This window comes from Hylobates moloch, unplaced genomic scaffold (assembly GCF_009828535.3).
Source record: "Hylobates moloch isolate HMO894 unplaced genomic scaffold, HMol_V3 SCAFFOLD_10, whole genome shotgun sequence".
In the NCBI taxonomy this organism is placed as follows: domain Eukaryota; kingdom Metazoa; phylum Chordata; class Mammalia; order Primates; family Hylobatidae; genus Hylobates; species Hylobates moloch.
In genome coordinates, this window is record NW_026652285.1 from 67,798,835 (window position 1) to 67,820,717 (window position 21,883).

The window sequence follows — 21,883 nt, forward strand, 5'->3', positions numbered from 1 at the left end:
TTATATGTGTTTCCTGGACAGGCCTTTTTTTAAAAATTAATTTTTGTTGGGGATTTCCCTGTAAGGCCACTGCACATCACAGGGGATCAATCCCCCAGACACTTCCACGAGGCACCCCCTCTCCATCACCTGGGGCACCTTTCAGCTGGGAGGAGCAGATGCCCTTTCTCTTTGGAACTGAAGAAAACTCAATCTCTCATTTACCTATGAAAACAACAGTTCAGTTCCTCACGCAAATGCGTACAGACAAGCTGAATCAAGATTAATTTTGGGAGAAAAAGCAATAGAGAAGACTCTTTAGAATATATCTCCTAATTAGAATTAGGATCCTTAAACACCTTTCTAGGAGAGAAATAAAAAACAACAGCTAAGACCACTTCCTGTAAACTGTGTTCAGCCACCCCTACTTTGTAGCTCTTGTCCGCCGTTACACACACCAAGGTCAAATCCTCTCACAGTACAAGGTCATCTCTGGTACCCCCAAAGCTAAAGAGGCCAGGCCATGCAATAGAGGAAAACAGAGCTCTAGACCTAAGAAGAATCTGCCCATGACTCTTGAAACTCCACACAGAAAATAGAACAGCCCAAAAGGGCTGAGTGACACCTTTGTTCTAAATTCTTTAAAGGGGTTCAAGTCATTCGAAGCCTTTTCTAGATTTTTTTTTGGTACTGCAGACAGCAAAGGGGGAAGGAAGTACAGGCTGGAAGAAAAGTAAACAAAAGAAATTTGTTTTTGTATTTAAGACAGGAAGCAAACGAAAGCATGGATTTTTGCTTCCCCTCCTTTTGCAGCTGCAAGGAATTTTAGCCAAATTAGAGAGGGTTTGTTATCCATAATTTGGAATTCTCACTAGGATTTGACCAGTCAGGTAGAGTTGGTCAAATCTGATGGGAGAAAAACCAGAACAAACAACAACAACAAAAAACCCAACAATATGATCACTGAGCACTCTAATGGTAAGGAGGAATTAAGGCCAGCTGGTTGCTGAACTTTAGCCAAGCCAAAACCCCAATTTAGATACCTACCTAGAGACAGGTCTCAGGCTGAAGACTGCCTTCAACCATCCTAGAAGCAGGGAAAGGAAACCCAAATTCTTCTTCCTTGCTGAGAGTGAACTCAGACTTCATAAAGGAGTTACCTGCCTTCTATCATCATGGAAGCAGGAAATCTTGCCTTCCTTGTTGGAAGCAAGTAAAACTCTTAAAAAAAAAAAAAAAAAAAAAAAGGAGAGAGAGAGAATTGTATAGCAAAATAAAAATAAACTTTAGATCACAACCAAATTTCGGGAGACCAGGGATTCTCTGGAGGGGGGTGCTCCCAGACCTCAGCAAATTGTCCTGTTGGTTTAAACCATAAAGTTGGCTCATGCTGGTACCAAACACCAACAGGAGATTTGTCAAAGGTCACAGGCAGGGCATCTCCACTCAGAATCCCTCTGTGGTTACCAAAATGTGAACCCCAAATATCTGAGACAGGTCTCAGTTAATTTAGAAAGTTTATTTTGCCAGGGTTGAGGACACGCACCCATGACACAGCCTCAGGAGGTCCTGACGACATGTGCCCAAGGTGGTCAGAGCACGGTTTGGTTTTATACATTTCAGGGAGACATGGAGACATCAATCAACATATGTGAAATGAATATTGGTTTGGTCCGGAAAAAGGTGGGACAACTCAAAGCAGGCAGGGGGTCTTCCAGGTAATGGGTAGATAAGAGACAAATGGGTGTTTTTTTGTTTGTTTGTTTCTGAGATGGCATCTCACTTCATCACCCAGGCTGGAGTGCAGTGGCACAATCTCGGCTCACTGCAACCTCCACCCCCCAAATTCAAGTGACTCTCCTGCCTCAGCTTCCCAAGTAGCTGGGATTACAGGTGCCCACCACTACACCCAGCTAATTTTTGTGTTTTTGGTGGAGTGGGGTTTCACCATGTTGGCTGTGGCTGGGCTGGTCTTGAACTCGCAACCACAAGTGATCGCCCACTCAGCCTCCCAAAGTGCTGAGATGACTGGTGTGAGCCACTGTGTCTGGCCAGGTGCATTCTTTTGAGTTTCTGATTGTCCTCTCCAAAGGAGGCAAGCAGATATGCATTTATCTCAGTGAGCAGAGGGGCAAAACAGAATGAGCAGCAAGTTTGTCCTAAGCAGTTCCCAGCTTGACTTTTCCCTTTAGCTTAGTGATTTTGGGACCCCAATGTTTCCGGAGTTGGGTCCCCTCCTGCTGTTGAATTCGTGATCTCACTGACTTCAAGAATGGAGCCACAGCCCTTGGCAGTGAATGTTACAGCTCTTAAAGATGGCGTGGACCCAAAGAGTGAGCAGTAGCAAGGTTTATTGGAAAGAGCAAAAGGACAAAGCTTCCACAGCATGGAAGACGACCCCAGCAGGTTGCCGCTGCTGGCTGGGGGTTGTGGGGGTGGTGGCCAGCTTTTATTCCCTTATTTGTCCTCTCCCATGTTCCATTTATGTCCTATGAGAGTGTCTTTTTTTCAATCCTCCCTACAATTGGACACTTCTAGGATCCTGCTGATTGGTGCATTTTACAGAGCGCTGATTGGTGTGTTTTACAGAGCACTGATTGGTGCATTTCACAATCCTCTCGCTAGCTACAGAGTGCTGACTGGTGCATTTTACAAGCCTAGCTACAGAGTGCTGATTGGTGCGTTTTACAGTCTTCTTGTAAGATAGAAAAGTTCTCCAAGTCCCCACTCCACCCAGGAAATCCAGCTGACTTCACCTCTCACCAAGATTTTTCTTTCACATAATAAAGACAAATAAATTTCTATTTTGCTTAAATTACTGTTATTTCAGGTCTCTGTGGCTGGCAACAGAACTCAGCCAAAGCACTGTAGTAGGGTCTGGGGTTAATGAGATGAAAAAAAAGAAGAAGAAAAAAAACATGTTCTATGCCCTTGTGAAGCTTAGCAGAGTGAAGGGAATTTTCCTTTAATTTATTGAAGTCTGCTCTTCCTGAAGCATAAATCAATAGATACATAGTTGTCAAAATGAGGTAAGTTCAAGAAAGTAGCAAGTTTCATTCTAAAAAAGAGGCTATGGGAGGACCTAAACCAGACCAAGAGGCAAGAAGAGTAAACTCTCTTATCTACTTACTAAAATTCCATGAATGTTGTGGAATGGAGAAAAAACTATCCTTGTGCAATCTGACAGAATTTCCAGAAAATAAAAATCTGTCATTTTTCCACTGAGCAATGATACACTGTTTCAAAAGAACCTTAAGCCAGTTTTAGTCCAATTTTCTTTAGTTCAGTAAAAAATGCATTCTTATTCAGCGCATGCATCCCACCAACTATGATGTGTTATAACTAATGTAACACATTTTATTGCCTGCAGAAAGTAGTGTTACATTTTTAAATGAGCATGTCTTAAAAATAGTTTCCCTCATAAGTATTTCATAATGATTCATTTAGCATGAAATTAATATTAAAGAACTGCTAACAATAAGCACTTAAAAATTCAAATTGAAAAGGAAATTATGCACATTTGTGATTTCATTAATTCTGGCAACGTTTAGTCAAAAATAAGTAAATTTCATCCCATTCTTGCATCTGTTTCAGATTGACTCTTTAATTGTCTAATGTTTTCCAAGCCTAGTTTCATTATTTTATGTATAATATTAATGTACTAAATTAAGGTTTTAGTACACCCAAGTCATACAATAAAGTAAGTGTTACACGATAAAGGAACAAACTTCAAACATAATATCAACATGCATATATATTTACTTGCATATCTTAAAATCCATGATCTATAAGGACAAGTGGAAGAAATTAACATTTAATAAGCACCTACTATGTGTCAGGCATTGTGTCAGGCATTTATGCTTATTATCTCATTTGATTTTGTTTCTCTGACATAATTTCACCACATGTAAGTGTAATAAAAGTGTCACTGTCGGCCGGGCGCGGTGGCTCACGCTTGTAATAGGGGGGGATGGGTCACGAGTCGAAACCACGTGAAAACCTGTCTCTACTAAAATACAAAAAATTAGTCGGGCTGGTGGGGCCTGTGTGTCACTGTCATTTTGCACATGTCAACAAAGTCAATCAATGTATTAGAAGAAATCTGTTTACTAGGCCAGGCATGGTGGCTCACATCTGTAATCCCAACACTTTGGGAGGCTGAGGAGGGCGGATCACCTGAGGTCAGGAGTTTGAGACCAGCCTGGCCAACATGGTGAAACCCCATCTCTACTAAAAATACAAAAATTAGCTGGGCAAGGTGGCAGGCGCCTGTAATCCCAGCTACTCGGGGGGCTGAGGCAGGAGAATTGCTTGAACCCAGGAGGCGGAGGTTGCAGTGAGCCAAGATCACACCACTGCACTCCAGCCTGGGGGACAAGAGTGAGACTCCGTCTCAAAAAAAAAAAAAAAAAGAAGAAGAAGAAGAAGAAGAAATCTGTTTACTAAAAATTTCAGGAGAGCAAGTGACAGAATAGCTTTAATAGAAAACAACTTCCTTGGGCTGGGTGTGGTGGCTCACACCTGTAATCCCAGCACTTTGGGAGGCCAAGGCAGGAGTTGGCCAAGTCAGGAGTTCCAGATCAGCCTGGCCAATGTGGTTGAAACCCGTCTTTACTAAAAATACAAAATATTTTTTACTTTTACTAAAAATACAAAAATTAGCAGGGCATGTTGGTGCATGCCTTTAATCCTAGCTACTCAGGAGGCTGAGGCAGGAGAATTGCTTGAACCCGGGAGGCAGAGGTTGCAGTGAGCTGAGATCGCACCACTGCACTCCAGCCTGGGCGACAGAGTGAGACTCCGTCTAAAAAACACAAACAAACCAGAAAAACTTCCTTTTGTTTATATTGGAAACTCAAAACTTTAGAAGTATTTTCATGATTCCTGCCTCTGTATCTTTGCCATCTGTGGTAGTTCCCTATTGCTACTGTAACAAATCACCCATCTCATTATGGGGTTGGTAACAAACCAACCCCGTTATGTTGTAATTTAGTCCTTAAAACAACATAAATTTATTATTTTATACTTCTAGAGGTTAGAAGTCTCAGGTCAGTTTCAGTGGACTGAAATCAAGGTGTCAGCTGGGGTTTGTTCTTCGTGGAGGTCCTAGGCAAGAATCTGTTTCCTCACCTTTCTTAGTTCTGGTGGCTGCCTACATTCCTTGGCCCTGGCCCCATCCTCCGGTGTCTCCCTCTCTGACCACACTGCTTCCCCCTTGTGAATGTATTGGGCCCTCCCAGAAATTCCAGGATAGTCTCTCCATCTCAAGATCCTTAACTCCATCACATCTACAATGTCTCTTTTACCATGTAAGGTAACAAATTCACCAACTCCAGGGACTATGACATGGATAACTTTGGGGGACTATTATTCAGCTTACCACATCCCATTTATTTAATTAAATACATTTTCATGACTCTATTTTCAGATAATGATGCATAATGCTCTGTATATTGTTTCCATAGTATTGAAGGTAATTTATCTCATATGACTTTTAGGAAATCTACTTTCTTCAAAGGCTCTCTGTTTCTTATAGTGTTTAATGACAAGTTCCACTAATATTTGCAGATCAATTTATTTCTTTGAACAGATTTGTATCAAATAACTATTACCTGCTTAACTATCAAAGTTGGCACTGAGCAGAAATAACTACACTGTTTATCAGCACTAATTAACCCACTAAGATTAAGTAAACAGGATATTTCCCAAACATAGGGTACTTCTACAAATCACAAGACTCAGCTATGGGATAGTATCCGAAGTCATCCAGGCTTTAACTTCACAGCTCCTTTAGATGGCCTGGATTTCTTTTTTCTCATTTACAGACACATGCCTTTGAATTGCTCCCTGGCTATTTCCTATCCAAAAATCTTAGCTCCCAACAAAGTTATGCCCATCTCAAGAGCTGAACCCACGTCCTCTTCTTTTATATCTATCAAGGGCCTAGCAAAATACTGGACCAGAGAGAGTAAGCAGACATCCTGCAGTTTGCATCTGGCCAATGGACTTGTTTTGTTTAGCTTGAAGAGTGTTTGAGAAAAAAGTTAATTGAAAACATTTGGAAATCAGAGAATTTCACACAAAATCCTTTGATTTCACTTATCTTAAAAAATTGGCTAATATGGGCACCCTGTGCCAGCATTTCTGCCTGGCAACCATGAGCTAGAGTTCTGTGGCAGTGCCCCCTGCAGGCAGGCAGAGGCTCTGCAGCTTCACGGACTTCACCCAGCCCTAGTCTGGCCCCTGTAAGTATTTGAGTTTGAGACCCCTATGCTAGACACACTGTAGAAATTCTCCTTAGCGATATCCTAACATTATCACCTCATTTTTCAAGTGTGGAAACTGCTTGCTAAACCCAAATTTGGCCCAGGAACTGTCTGAGGGCATTTTTACTACATATTTTTAATGTATAAATTATCCTCTAAGACGTTGCACATCAAAGTATAGTCTACAGACCGGCAGCAATGGCATTAACCGAGAGTTTGTTAAAAGCTCTCCTGAGCCAGAATCTGCATTTTAGCAACATCCTCAGGTGATTTGGATATACATGAAAATTTGAGAAGTACTGCTACAGATGAAGCTCATGGCTAACCACCTTTCACCTGCCCCTCCACATACCACTAAGACCAAGCCTACTTCATTTATATTGATGGCAGCAGCAGGCCATCTGGAGCCACCACTGCCATCACACTGGCTGGAACAGGGAGATGTGACCGGGGGTGCATGCTCCATGGAGCTGGTGAGAGCCAGGGACAAGCAGGAGCCCCACCCTTCTGAGTTGCGGCAGGAGCTCCCCAGGTGCCACTGCAGCCACCCAGGTCACAGCTGCAGACCTAGGCATTCCTGTGCTCTCAGGGACTGGAGCAGGCAGGAGGCCCACCCTCCAGGGCACAGCTGCAGCTGCCCAAACCCCAGCTGCAGACCCGGCCTCGACTCCAGGGAGCAAGGAACAAGGCATCCCTGCACTCTTGGGGGTCTGGGAAGGCCCCGTCCTTGCAGGCTTGGAAGTGCCTGCTCCCGCTGCACAGCTTCTCCCTGCTGTCGGCGCCCACTCCAATCTGGCAGCAAAGTCGAGGCCAAGCCCAGGCACTGTTGCACCCCAGCCAGGTGTGCACACACTTGGGACAGTACTGACATGCCAGCCCCCTGCCACCTCAGCCCCTGCCAGGCTTTTGGTGCCAACAAGCATAGGAAGGAAGTTGAGGTAGGGCTGAGGGCAGCTTGGTGCTGGCCTGCAGGTGCCCCTTGGCACCTACAGCCTAGGCACCATGAACAGCAGCAGGAAGCAGACAGGCTTCCCTGCAAAAGGGGGTGGGTCCCTGATGAGGCCCAACTTCAGGCCAGGAAGGGCCTGAAGGCTGGGGGCCGTGCTGCCAGTCCCATGGACCAGAGTGGGAATTTGTGGTGCCTTTTCTGGGCCACCCATGGACACCCATGGACCAACAAGGGTGTACTTCCTCCCCTCTGAGGCCCATAAAAGCCCCAGGCTCAGCCAGAGCTGAGCAGACGTCGGGACAACCAGTGGTAGAGGAGAGCTACCCACTCCGGGGCCTTCTCTCTCTGCTGAGAGCAGCAGACATTGGGACAACCAGCTGCAAAGAGGTGCCACCCACTCTAGGGCCTCCTCTCTGCTGAAAGCCATGCAGAGAACAGGATGACCAGCTGCAGAGAGGTGCTACCCTCTCTGCTGATAACTGAACACTTGTTGGGATGACTTGCCTAGCAGAGAGGAGCTACTCTCTGTACTAGGAGCTGAACACTCATTAGGACACCTTGGCTGTGAAAGGAGCTGCCCCTGCAGGTTTTCTCTGAGCTGTTCTAGCACTCAATAAAGCTCCTCTTCGTCTTGGTCACCCTCCACTTGTCTGTATACCTCATTCTTCCTGGTCACAGGACAAGAACTTGGGACCCACCAAATGGCAAGACTAAAAGAGCTGTAACACAAACAAGACTGAGGCATGCCCCTTCTTCACCACATTGTGGGGGAAGAGAAGGAACAAAGGGCCGCTGTGGCCCTTCCAGGATCCCAGACCTAGGAGCTTCCCAAGCCAAGGCTGTGACTCCCTCTTTGGGGCCCTGTGGTCCCTGTTGTCTCCAAGCTTCCAGGCGCCAACATGTTCCCCAGTGCCAGTCTGGCTGCAGCCTTGCAGAAAGCCAGCACCCATGCTGGCACCCGGAACTGCCCAAGCCGCTGTAGCAGCTGGCATGTCTGTGTGCAGTGGCAAGATCCCACGCTCACTTACACACCCCTCACCCTTCCGCGCCTGACTCACCCTTGGCAGGCATGGGATCCGGGCCAGTAGCGTGAGCTGAGCACAGCCTGCCAGGCTGAGTGGGCAAAACGAGCCCAGCAGGCCCAAGCAAAACTCAGGCAAAGGTGCCACAGGCCACAGAGGCTTCTGGCCAGAAAAACGACACCCCAAAGAGCCCATAACAATTTCACATATCATGGAAATAGCATTTTGAAAATTATTAACGTGCCTTTCTCTTTTGCCTTTCCAAATCTCAGAGGCATTCTTTAAAATGAGTGGAGGGAGATTTCAATTACAAAAGAATACTCAACGAAAAAAATGAGGTAACTTCTCCAGGTTCAGGACAGGAAAACCCAGCTGAATGTATTTATCATCTTCTTTTTTGGTGAGGGAGAGGTAGTTATAAACAATAGAAATCTATTTCTCACAGTTCTGTATGTTAGGAAGTCCAAGACCAAGGCAACAGCAGGTTCATTGCATCTGTCAAGGGCCCTGCATCCTCATAGATGGTTGTCTTCTCACTCTAACCTCACATGGTGGAAGGGGCAAGGGCTCTCTTTTAGACCTGTTTCATTAAGGTCACTAATCCCATTCATGAGGGCTCTGCTCTCATGACCTAATTGCCTCCCAAGGGCTCCACCCCCAATACCATCACCTTGCAGGTAAAGATTTTAACACATGAAGTTTGTGGGGACTTAAACATTCAGACCATAGCAACTCATGGGTTGCAAAACCAGATCTTGAACCATCTTGTAACTCTAAGGCTACTGGTCGTTTTAATGCTCCAAACCGTGGCAAACAAATAAATTTAATTTTTTGGGTTTTTGTTTTTGTTTTTTTTACATTTTTTTAAGAGACAAGGTCTCTTAAATCCCAGCACTTTGGGAGGCCGAGGAAGGTGGATCACGAGGTCAGGATATCAAGACCATCCTGGCTAACACAGTGAAACTTTGTCTCTACTAAAAATACAAAAAATTAGCCGGGCGTGGTGGCGGGCACCTGTAGTCCCAGCTACTCAGGAGGCTGAGACAGGAGAATGGCGTGAACCCGGGAGGCGGAGCTTGCAGTGAGCCAAGATTGCGCCATTGCACTCCAGCCTGGGCGACAGAGTGAGACTCCGTCTCAAAAAATAAATAAATAAATTTAAAAAATAAAAAATAAAAGAGACAAGGTCTCACTCTGGTTGCCCAGGTCGGAGTGCAGTGGTGAAGTCATACCTCACTGCAGCCTCGACCTCCTGGGCTCAAGCAATCCTCCCACTTTGGCCTCTCGAAGTGTAGGGATTACAGGTGTGAGGCACTGCGCCCAGCCTATTTTTAAAAATTTTAAATGTATTTTTTAATTGACAAATAGAAGTGCATATTTATTGTGTATAACATATTGCTTTGAAATATGTATACATGGCCAGGCACAGTGGCTCACGCCTGTAATCCCAGCACTCTGGGAGGCCGAGGCAGGTGGATCACAAGATCAGGAGATCGAGAACATCCTGGCTAACACGGTGAAACCCTGTCTATACTAAAAATACAAAAAATTAGCTGGGCGTGGTGGTGGGTGCCTGTAGTCCCAGCTACACGAGAGGCTGAGGCAGGAGAATGGCGTGAACCCGGGAGGCAGAGCTTGCAGTGAGCTGAGATCGTGCCACTGCACTCCAGCCTGGGTGACAGGTGAGATTCCGTCATAAAAAAAAAAAAAAAAAAGAAATATGTATACAGTAGAATGGCTAAATCAAGCTAATTAACGTGCATTACCTCCCACAGATATCATTTATTTTATGGTGAGAGCACTTAAAATCTATTTTTTGCAATTTTCAAGAATACAAAATATTGTTATTAACTATAGGGAGATATTGTTCAAAGGATACAAAATTTCAGTTAGGAGGAGTAATTTTAAGAGTTCTATTGTACAACATGATGACTAGGTAATAACTAGAATTACCTATCATTCCTTATGGTACAGGGAGGATATATTACAGGAAAGTAAAAGAAATGTACCATTCCTTTAAGTACTGAGAATGAAGGAAGAATCTAGAAGCATCAGAGAAATTAAGCCCAGGAGATGAACATGTTCCCATCTACCCTTCTCCAGAAAGCAGTACAAAATCAGTAAGGCTGACACTTCAAGCACAAGGATCTCTTGTCTTCACATCCTTCTTAAAAATCTGTCTCTGACAAAAAAGATAAACAACTCAATTTTAAAATGTGCAAAGGTCATAAATAGACATTTCTACAAAGATATACAAATGGACAATGACCACATGAAAAGATTCTCAACATCACTAATCATTACGGAAATGCATATCAAAACTGTAATGAGGTCAGGTGAGGAGGCTCACACCTATAATCCCAGTACTTGGGGAGGCCGAAGTGGAAGGATTGCTGAAGCCCAGGAGGTTGAGGCTGCAGCGAGCAGTATTTGTGCCATTACACTCCAGCCTGGGTGACAGAGTGACACCCTGTCTCAAAAAAAAAAAAAAAAAAAAGCAGAAGAAGAAAAGAAAAAGAAAAGCCTACAGTAAGATACCACTTCACACCTATTAGAATGGCTATAACCAAAATAGCAGTATTGGTAAAAATATGGAGAAATCAGAACGTCATACATTGCTGGTAGGAATATAAAATTGTTCAGATGCTGTGAAAAACAGTCTGGCAATTCCTCTAAAAGCTAAACATAGAGTTACCATATGACCCAGCAGTTTCACTCCTAGGTATATACTCAAAATAATTAGACACAGGGACTCAAACATTAAGGTTTATTGCATCATTATTCACATTACCCAAAAGATGGCAACAACCTTTGTGTCTACTCACAGGTGAATAGATAAATTAAATATGGTATATACATACAATGGAATATAATTCAACCATATGTAAAGGAAAAATAAAATCCTAAGCTCCCCAACCAACTGAACTGACCCCCTCTTGGCCAAAGGCACCCCAGAGAAACCTTAAAAACCGAGTTCCCTGCCATGAAGGGATGGGAGGTTGGCCATGCCTCATTATACACCCCTGCCTTGTGCAATTTAGACACAACTGACCAGCATTCACGTGAAAATGGAGCTCATAAGACTGACAGAATGGACTCTCTGTGGTATAAGAAACCAAATTATAAGCAGGATCTAAGGCCATGCCAGGCAAGGGTTAAATCACTCACCCCTACACTTAAAAAATAAACTATATTCTAACTGCCATGAATTATTTTCTTTTTCTCTAGCAGTTAAACAAGCACTGGCCTTGAAATAAGCAATATTAAAACAATTTGCAGCTCATCCACAGCTGACAGCCAGGCAATGACCGCCAAAGTCCCCATCCCACACCCACTCTCCCATTTCACCAGCCAGAACCACAGCTGTGACTGGACAAGAGACCAATTTCAGTAACTTTCTCCTGATAAGAAGACCACCAGCCACGGCTTGGTTCTGGCCGATTTACAGAGGCTGCACACGTGAGTGCCATCCTGTCCCTGCTTCACTTTCTGATATCTATGGACTAATTGCAATGCATTTGAACATTAAGTCTCCACCCCAAAATGAACACGGGTCGCATGTAACATGCATGTTTGCTTATCACATACATGTGCGACTCCCCTCATGAATATTCATAGCTCCTCTTGTGGCCTGTTGAATATGTATGTTTAACCAACCAGTTCAGCATAATGCTCCTGCCCCAGCCCCTCCTTCTTCAAAGTGCCTGCTAACAGCTTCAGCCAGAGGCCACCCTTCCCAGCCTGTCAGAATGACCACTTTGCACACCGTAAGCCTTTATGAGAAAGTCTCCTTCCCAAATTTTAGGATATGTGATTTTAGGCCAGGTGCAGTGGCTCACGCCTGTAATCCCAGCACTTTGGGAGGCCGGGGTGGGAGGATCACTTGAGGTCAGGAGTTTGAGACCAGCCTGACCAACATGGTGAAACCCCATCTCTACTAAAAATATAAAAATTCGCTGAGCATGGTGGAGCATGCCTGTAATCCCAGCTACTTGGGAGGCTGAGGCAAAAGAATGGCTTGAACCTGGGAGGTGGGGGTTGCAGTGAGCCGAGATCACGCCACTACACTCCAGTCTGGGTGACAGAGTGAGACTGTGTCTCAAATAATAGTAATAATAATAATAATAAGAAGAAGAAGAAGTGATTTTAAGTTGACATATCAAGAAGAACGAAATTCTGATACATGCTACAACATGGATGAATTGTGAAAATATTATAAGTGAAATGAGCCAGATACAAAAATGACAAATTTTTGACACCTTTTATATGAAACATCTAGAATAGGCAAGCTCATAGAGACAGAAAGCAGATTAGCAGTGACCGGGTGCTGGGGGGAAGGAGGTAACTAGGGAAATTTCTATTTGGGGAGTTGAAAATTTTTAGAAATAGGTAGTGGTGATGGTTGTACAACACTGTGAATCTAATAATGCTACCAAATTGCACACTTAAAATGGTTAAAATGGCTAATTTTATGTTACAGGTATTTTGCTACAATCTGGGGTTCCCCACAGCAAACTGGTGAATCGAAAGTTGATGGTCGGAGTAAGTGGACAGAAAATGGACCTGTAACTGCTGGGCGGGAAGATGGAACGGATGCATAGAAGAGGCCCTGTGTCTACAGCCAGTTGAGGCCAACGTGATGACAAGTCAGAGACGGTGACCCCAGACTGGGACAAAACTGACAGACCAAGCACGGGTTGCGGACATCCAGGCAGCCTGCAAACAGGCAGGGCAGGGCCCCTCCCCAGAGGCCAAGGAGTGGAAGGTGCCTCCGCAGAGACTCAGCCCTTCTGCCTCACCACAGGACCTGTGTGAGGCACACTCCCCTTCTCTCAAGATACTGCCTCGGACAGAGAGCAAGGGGGACGAAGGATAACTGAGAAAGGGAATATTTGTATCTATGAAAAGACTGAGCAATAACTAAAGACACCGATGAGATTAAGGGAACATGCTACAATCTTTAAACCAGATAGAACTAATAGTTAATTTTTTAACTCCCCTTCCACCCCTGCGCCATTGAACCAATGGGTGGAGGCTCATGACGAAGACCAGATTAAACTGAGTCAAAATAAAGCAATGCATTAATTTGGTGGTGTGTCCCCACTCCTGTTAAATATTTTACATGAATTGTGTCAGAAGCCCCCTCTTTTAGCTTCTGTGTGCTTTTGTTCTGAGGCTCAGGCCCTGCTGTGACTTGCTTTGGAAAACTGGGCTCCTGGAGCCTGCAGGCTGCAGACTCTGAAATTGTTCTGTTGCTTTGTTTCATCCCCTTCCCATCCTTTTCCCTCTATCTCCTGACTGGTTTCCTTAGGGAGCTCCTCCTCAATAAATCCTTTGCACACAAAAGCTCATCTCAAGGTCCATTTGTGGATAACCCAGCTAAGATACCCAATTTCTCTGCATTCACAAGCTATACTATGACATAAACCTTTCAACCTTGCCATATCTGCTACGTGACTGAGCCCTGAAAGTTATTTGTGTGTGGCGCCTATCCTAGGCATTCTGCCCTGTTTGTGGGAAGCACTGAGCCAGCTCTGTGGTGGGAGCACCTTGGGGAGGGACATTTTGAGCAAGGTCAGAAGGACCCGTTAATGGGCAGGATCACAGAGGTGGGCCCCTACTTCTGTCCTCCTCATTTTAGACTCCCCATCCCCAAACCCCAATTCCACTACTATATGTTGGACTTCAGTCTGGCCCAGGAGCTTAATAACAAGGTAATCTCTGCAGATAATCCCTGTGGTTTAGAAATAACTCTCACATACGTTGTCTCACTTTATCTCGTGTTTTAATCTCTGTGGCGAGGGCAATACTCATTCCCATTGACAGACTATGAAACAGATGCTTACAGAGTAGAAATGATCTGCTCAGTGTTGCACGTTCAAAAGTAGGAGTCTCTGTTAATTCCAAATAAAACAAAACCAAAAAGGCCACAAATTGTGTTTCCTCTGCTCTCCTATGACAACAATCAACACAGGACACTTCTGTGATCAGTTGTGTGGGGTTGCCCCTCCACATCAAGTTAGTCATCAGTTCTGCAGAAGATACCAGCTGGGTGTCCTCTAACTCAATTCTGACATTATCTTCCTGGAGATAGATAGCCTCAGATCCCACAGGTTGAGAACTCCGTCCCGTTAAGACCCCCCTTCTACTCTGGAACTTCTGACCAGTTCCAAATTGGGGTTCCCATGGCTCCCTTTCCGGGCTTGATTAATTTGCGAGAGCAGCTCACAAAACTCAAGGGAACATGTTACCAGTTTTTTATTTGTTTGTGTTTTTGAGATGGGGTCTCACTCTGTCACCCAGGTTGGAGGGCAGTGGCGTGATCTCCGCTCACTGCAGCATCCATCTCCCAGGTTCAAGCGATCCTCCCACCTCAGCCTCCTGAGTAGCTGGGATTACAGGCATGTGCCACCACATCCAGCCTTTTTTTTTTTTTCTTTTTGTATTTTTAGTATAGGTGGGGCTTCACCATTTTGACCATGTTGGTCTTGAACTCCTGACCTCAAGTGATCCACCTGCTTTGGCCTCCCAAAGTGCTGGGATCACATGTGTGAGCCACTATGCCCGGCCGTCACCAGTTTTTTTTGTTTTTTGTTTTTGTTTTTGTTTTTGTTTTTTTTTAGCAAAGGATATTACAAACGATGCAGATGAAGGATGCATAGGGCAAGGTATGTGGAAAGAGACAAAGAGCTTCCATGCCCTCCCCAAGTGCACCACCCTCCAAGAACCTCCATGTGTTCAGCTATCAGGAGGCTCTCCAAACCCTGTCATATTGGGTTTTTATGGAAGCTTCGCTATGTAACCATGATTGATTACATCATTGGCTACTGGTGATTGACTCAACCTTGTGGGACGTGTCCCTCTCCCCTCCCCAGAAGCCAGGGGGTGATGCTGAAAGTCCCAATCCTACCCCTGCCTTGGTCTTTCTGGTGACCAGACCCATCTTGTAGCTATCCAGGGGCTACCAGACTCCAGTCAATCATTAGCATACAAAAAGAGCACTTTGGAGATTCTAAGAATTTTAGGAGCTGTGTGCCAGGAAATAGGGTTGAAGACCAAACATATATTTCACAATATCACAGTTTCTCAGTCCAGTATTTCTTCATCTTAAACTGATGACAGTGATAAGGATGAGCTGATGATGATTTAGGCTGGACCTCGAGTCCAGAGAGTTCCGTTTCCTGCTCCTAGTGCAGACCATTGTTGGTCCTTTCAGGGCTCCATCTTGTTTTTATTGATTCATCAATTCCCTTTTATCCTCTGTTCTCCTCTTCCATTCCCCTGATCTCCCATAAGAAGCTATGCTATTCTAATATATTTAGTATGTATCCTTTTTTTTTTTTGAGACAGAGTCTTGCTCTGTCGCCCAGGCTGGAGTGCAGTGGCACCATCTCAGCTCACTGTAACCTCCGCCTCTCGGGTTCAAGTGATTCTCCTGCCTCAGCCTCCTGAGTGGCTGGGATTACAGGCATACACCACCATGCCAGGCTAAATTTTGTATTTTCAGTAGAGACGGGGTTTCACCATGTTGGTCAGACTGGTCTCAAACTCCTAACCTTGTGATCCGCCCGCCTCAGCCTCCCAAAGTGCTGGGATTACAGGCGTGAGCCGCCGCGCCCGGCCGCATCCTTTCTTTATATGCGTTCTTGTAAAATACACATTGCTGTTGCGTGTGTTTTTTTTTTCACACAAATAATGTAAGTCACAGAAATCATCTGATTCTTAATTTTATTTTCTTTTTCTTCTTCTTCTTTTTTTTTTTTTTTGAGACAAGGTCTTGCTCTGTCACCAAAGCTGGAGTGCAGTGGCACCATCCCAGCTCACTGAAGCAGGGCTCAAGTGATTCTCCCACCTCAGCCACCAGAGTAGCTGGGACTACAGGCATGTGCCAACAAGCCTGGATAATTTTTTTATTTTTAGTAGAGATGAGGCTTCACCATGTTGCCCAGGCTGCTAAATTTTCATTTGGTATCATGTCTTTAAAATCTATCCACGTTTCTAACCTACATGCTACATAGTACTCCAGGGAGTGTATATTCACCATATTTTTTCTATCCTGTCTGCCACTGATGGACACTCAGATTGCTTCTAACTTCCTGCCATCACAAACAATGTTGTAAGAAACATCACAGGGTCTTTGACCTTTCTCTAATACACACTGTCAGACAAGGTAGACAATTCCCTTGGGGAAAATGAAGGCACAAGCCAAAGTAACTGGACAGGGAGGCACACAACCACACTATGAAACAGGGGCAAGGCAATGGGTTAGTTTCCTGTGGCTGCTTAATAAATTACCACAAATTTGGTGGCCTGAAACAGTATAAATTTATTCTTTCATCGTTCTGGAGGTCAGAAATCCAAATTCAGTATCACTAGGCTGAAATCAAAGGGCCACACTCCCTCTAGAGATTCTAGGAGAGAATCTGTTCCTTGTCTCTTTTTTTTTTTTTTTTTTGAGACGGAGTCTCGCTCTGTCGCCCAGGCTGGAGTGCAGTGGTGCAATCTCGGCTCACTGCAAGCTCCGCCTCCCGGGGGTCACGCCATTCTCCTGCCTCAGCCTCTCTGGTAGCTGAGACTACAGGCACCCGCCACCATGCCCAGCTAATTTTTTGTATTTTTAGTAGAGACGGGGTTTCAGCGTGGTCTCGATCTCCTGACCTCGTGATCCGCCCGCCTCGGCCTCCCAAAGTGCTGGGATTACAAGCGTGAGCCACTGCACCTCGCCTTGTTCCTTGTCTCTTTCAGGCGGCTGACATTCCTTCGCTTGTGCCCACATCACTCCAATCTGCAAGGCTAGCTTCTTCAAATCTCTTTTTGTTTCATCTTAATGTCACCTTCTAATGTGTGTGCATATGCATGTAAAATATCGCTCTGCCTCTATCAAATCAGGACACTGTGATGCCATTTAGGGTCTTCCTGAATAATCTAGGACAATCTCCTAAATTCAAGATCATCCACTTAATCACATCTGCAAAGACTATATTTGCAACTAAGGTAATATTCACAGATACCAGGAATTAGGACCTGATATTTTTGGAGACCATTTTTCAGTCTACTACAAGCAACGATCTAAAAACATTTTCTGAAACTGAATTATTGGAACACAGGAACCAAGTGTTTATTTTTTATTTTTTGAGACAGAGTCTCACTCTGTTGCCAGGCTGGAGTGCAGTGGCGTGGTCTTCGCTCACTGCAACCTCCGCCTCCTGGGTTCAAGCGATTCTCCTGCCTCAGCCTCCCAAGTATCTGGGATTACAGGCACACGCCACCATGCCCAGCTAATTTTTGTATTTTTAGTAGAGATGGGGTTTCACCATGTTGACCAGGCTGGTCTTGAACTCCTGACCTCGTGATCCGCCTGCCTCAGCCTCCCAAAGTACTGGGATTACAGGCGTGAGCCATCATGCCTGGCTGGGGACCAAGGGTTTAAAATAAGCACGATAAATGTATTTAATAGATACTAGAATTTCTTAGAAATGTGAAGCAAGATCAAAAAAGCATAAAAAACAACAAAGGAGAAATATTGGATAGAAAATACAATAGTTGGAAAAAGAATACAAAATAGGGAATAAATTACAGAATGGATGCAGCTGAGGAAAGATTGAGGAACTGTTTTAGAAGACAGCAGAAAAGACAAAGATTAGCCCTGGTGTGGTGGTGCATGCCTGTAGTCCCAGCTATTTGGGAGGGTGAGGTGGGAGGATCACTTGAGCCTGGGAGGTGGATGTTGCAGTGAGCCCTGACTGCACCACTGCACTCCAGCCTGGGCGACCGTGAGATCTTGTCTCAGAAAACAAACACTAAAACAAAAAAATGAGAAAAGAAAAGAAAAAAAGAAAGACAAAGGGAAAATATAACAGAAAAGCTCATGGATATGGAAGATAAAATATAAGTGCCAGCATTGAGTGACATAAGAGAGGAATTATTGAAAGAAATAGTGAAGATAAATTTCCCAGATTCAAAGGCTCTTTTGATGCTGAGGTGGAAAAAGAAAGAATTAATATTAGAATAGGGTTTCAAAACATTAAAAAAAAACCTAGGCTCATGTCTGTAATCTCAGCACTTTTAAAGGCAGAGGCAGGCAGATCACTTGAGCCCAGGAGTTCTAAACCAGCCTGGGCAACATGGAGATACCCCATCTCTACTAAAAATACAAACAAAAATTAGCCGGCCATCGTGGGTGCTAGCCTGTAGTCCTAGCTACTCCGGAGGACTGCTTGAGCCCAGGAGGCAGAGGTGCAGTGAGCTGAGATTGTTGAGATTGTGCCACTGCACTGCAGCCTGGGTAATGGAACAAGACCCTGTCAAAACAAAACAAAACAAAACAAAACAGCAACAACAAAAGAAACAGATTAAGAAACAAAAAGAAAATTCTAAAAGTATCTGGGGATAATATCTTTTAGAGATAACCTTCAAAAATCAAAAAAGCAGGCCGAGCACGGTCGCTCACGCCTATACTCCCAGCACTTCGGGAGGCCGAGGCGAGTGGATCAACTGAGGTCAGGAGTTCGAGACCAGCCTGGCCAACATGGTGAAACCCCCATCTCTACTAAAAATACAAAAAATTAGCCTGGCGTGGTAGCAGACACCTGCAATCCCAGCTACTCAGGAGGCTGAGGCAGGAGAATCGCTTGAACCCAGGAGATGGAGGTTGCAGTGAGCTGGGCTCGTGCCATTGCACTCCAGCCTGGGCGAAAAGAGTGAAACTCCGTTTCAAAGGAAAAAAAAAAGCACTACAGGATGCAAGAAGTTAATAGATTTATATTTTAAAGTATTAAAGGAAAAAGAGCTTTGAACCTAGCATTTCACACCAGCCAAACTCTCAAAACTCGAGGGTGTGAAAAAATATCCCCAGGCTTACACAGCCACAGAAGGTTTTTCACACAAAGGCTAATACTGAAAGCTCTCTTAAAAAATTACTTAATTTTCCAAAAATATTTTTACATCATTTTAGATAATTTACAAAAAGCTACAAAAATCCTATTTACCAGGACACATGCATAACGGCCTGTTTGCTCTCCCTGCGGTCACAGCCGACACACGCGCGCGGACGCACGCACGGACACGCCGCTTTCCATGGGCGCACGAAGACGGGACGCGCGCTCACAGTCCCAGGGCTCGGCCCTGCACCAGGAGCTAACGCGCGGTCCCCAGGGAGGTGGCACAGAAGGCATGGCGCGTCTGCCCACGGCGTCCCGGTCCTGGTAGTCCCCATAGAGAGCCTTCGTTGATGGCCCAGGTCTAAAAGACTTTTTCCTCCGAGCCTGAGTTCCTCCAGCCTTCCCGCTGGACCAGGGCCCACCATCGTTCCTCACCGGCGAGCGTGGGCCTCCCTGGAGGCGGGGGGTGGCCCTGCAAAGGCAGCCCCGGGTGCGCGCTGGAGAGGCCGGCCCGCCGCGCGGGAGACACTCTGTCCAAAGTGGAAGCGCTGCGTGGGCAGCAGCGCGGGCCGGGCCCTCGGATCCCAGTCTCTGTTGCTCCCGAGACCCCCACCCCGCACCGCATCCTCCGAGCTCAGCGCCCTCGGGCTGCGCTGGGCGCAGTGGCTCCCGGTCAGGGCGCAGTCGGCCTGGGCGCTAGAGCCCCTTTCAGCTCCCGGCCTGGGGCGGGGAAGCACCGGCTCCCGCAGCTCCTGTGAAAGGTCCCCCGTGCCTCCTGCCTAGGTGCGCGCTGTGGCACCTCTAGCCAGAAGCACCTTTGGCGGCCAGCTGGGCCCCTCGCAGCCTCTAGCTGAGACTCTGCCGCCGGCGCTCACGGGCTGCGCCCGCGCTCCCGCTTTGTCGGCGCCCCGGTCCCGGGCTCCGCGCGCACACTACTGCTTGGCCTTTTCCGCCAAAACTTCCTGATCTTCAGTTCGATGCTGTCATCGCGGTTCCCGGAACTGCTGTCTTCGGACGGGGAGCCGGGGCTGGGAGCGGCCCTCACTGGGACGGACTCCCTCCGGAGGCGGAGGCGGTTCTCCGGACGCGAAAGGCAGGGGCGCGCCCTGGCTCCCAGCGCCCTGTTTTTGGAAAATACGATTTTGTAGGGTGTTCCTAAACTGCAGTCTTCTGTGTTCTGCATACACGTCTTAGATCAGCAAACATTTGGTTCTTATCATCACAGCCAGGTTCAAAGAGACTCTGAGAGGATGCTTTTTGGTTCATTGCTGGTGAAGAAGTCTGGTTGTGGCCGCCGTGGGAGCTCGAGGACCGAAAGCCGCAGCTGCCCGCTCCACGGATCGCTTAGATGCCCGAAAGTGTCTGTCAGGAAGCTCCCAGGACAGCACTTTCTATACATAGGGTCCCTCCCCACCACGCTGGTCCTTGGAGGCCAGAGCACATCTGAAAACTGCAGCCACAGCCGTCTGTTGGAAAAACGTCTGGAAGCACAAAGGCCAGCCAGCACACTGACCGCTCCCTGTTGGAGGTGAAATCCGCGGATGTCCGCGGTGGCTGCTCTGCAGCAGAGTCCCAGGCCTGGGTGGATTCATGTCCAATCTTGTTCAATCACTAGATGACTCTAACATCTAAATAAACTTCTTTTTTTTTTTTTTTTGAGACGGAGTCTCGCTCTGTTGCCCAGGCTGGAGTGCAATGGCGAGATCTCGGCTCACTGCAAGCTCCGCCTCTCAGGTCCAAGCGATTCTCCTGCCTCAGCCTCTGGAGTAGCTGGGACTACAGGCATGCACCACCACGCCCGACTAATTTTTGCATTTTTGTAGAGATGGGTTTTCACCATGTTTGGCCAGGCTGGTCCTGAACTCTTGACCTCAGGTAATCCGCCCGCCTCGGCCTCCCAAAGTGTTGAGATTACAGGCGTGAGCCACCGTGCCTGGCAATACGCTTCTTTTTATATGGAGTTACTGTTCTTCATTTTAAATCACAGTTCTAAAGGATAATACAACCTGTGCACTTTAAAATTCCGTTTCTTGATTCACGCACACCAAGAGGCACTGCTTAGAGCTTTGGTCCCCAAACACCTTAGGGACAGATGATGTGCAAAGCCCGGTGCTGGGGACAAGCCTTCCCCACAACTGCCCTCCAGAAACTGGGGCCCAGTCAGAGGTGTGCCCGAACAACAAGGCCAGCCCTTTGGACGGTTTCTGCGGGCCACCTCCCGGGGCCGAACGTGCAAGGCCCGCTCCTGCACGCGGCGTGGCTCAAGGCGGTGGCCTCAGGTCCTCGGTGTTGACGCCCTGTGATGCCTCCCTGGTGGTACCCTGTGCCTTCTGCTCTGAGGCCGCTGCAGTGCCCGTGGCTACTGTAGAGACGGAAGCAGTGTTAGGTACTGACGGGTCATGACGTTTACACTGTAATTGTCCAGCAAACTTTCATCAGTCCCGCAAGATTCACAACTCAACTTCATGGCTTAGCTGCGATGCAGGGTTTACTTTGCAGCTGAATCTTGTTGGTATTCTAACATGCAAGTGAGTTGTCTACACATTGTGCACCCCTGGGTTTTAGCGGGAATTTACTTCTGTACCCAGTTGTGGGCATGTGCCACCTTCCATCCACAGTCAACATCTGCTGGATCAGAAGCTGTGATGAGGATCCCTGTTCCTGCCCATGCCTCTCTTTTGTGTTCGATATCTTCACTGTGGCATATTTGTGACTTAAGTGCTTCCAGGAAAAACAATTCCATGTAATCCATACTTTAACTTCTATTTAATTTTTTTTTTTTTTTTT

The 21,883-nt window shown here is 46.1% G+C and overlaps 1 protein-coding gene across 1 annotated transcript in view; it reads right to left on the reverse strand.

The window, feature by feature from the left end:
- LOC131384487 (uncharacterized) overlaps positions 1–20,279 on the reverse strand; it is a 28,216-nt gene extending 7,937 nt beyond the window's left edge. The window contains exons 1-2 of the mRNA XM_058445916.1: positions 20,028–20,279; positions 19,205–19,792 (exon numbers count right to left, since the gene is read on the reverse strand). Of these exons, the coding sequence (XP_058301899.1) occupies positions 19,244–19,792; positions 20,028–20,279 (801 nt within the window). The 3' untranslated portion in view covers positions 19,205–19,243. The remainder of the gene's footprint in view (positions 1–19,204; positions 19,793–20,027) is intronic.
- Between the last annotated feature and the right edge of the window lie 1,604 nt (positions 20,280–21,883).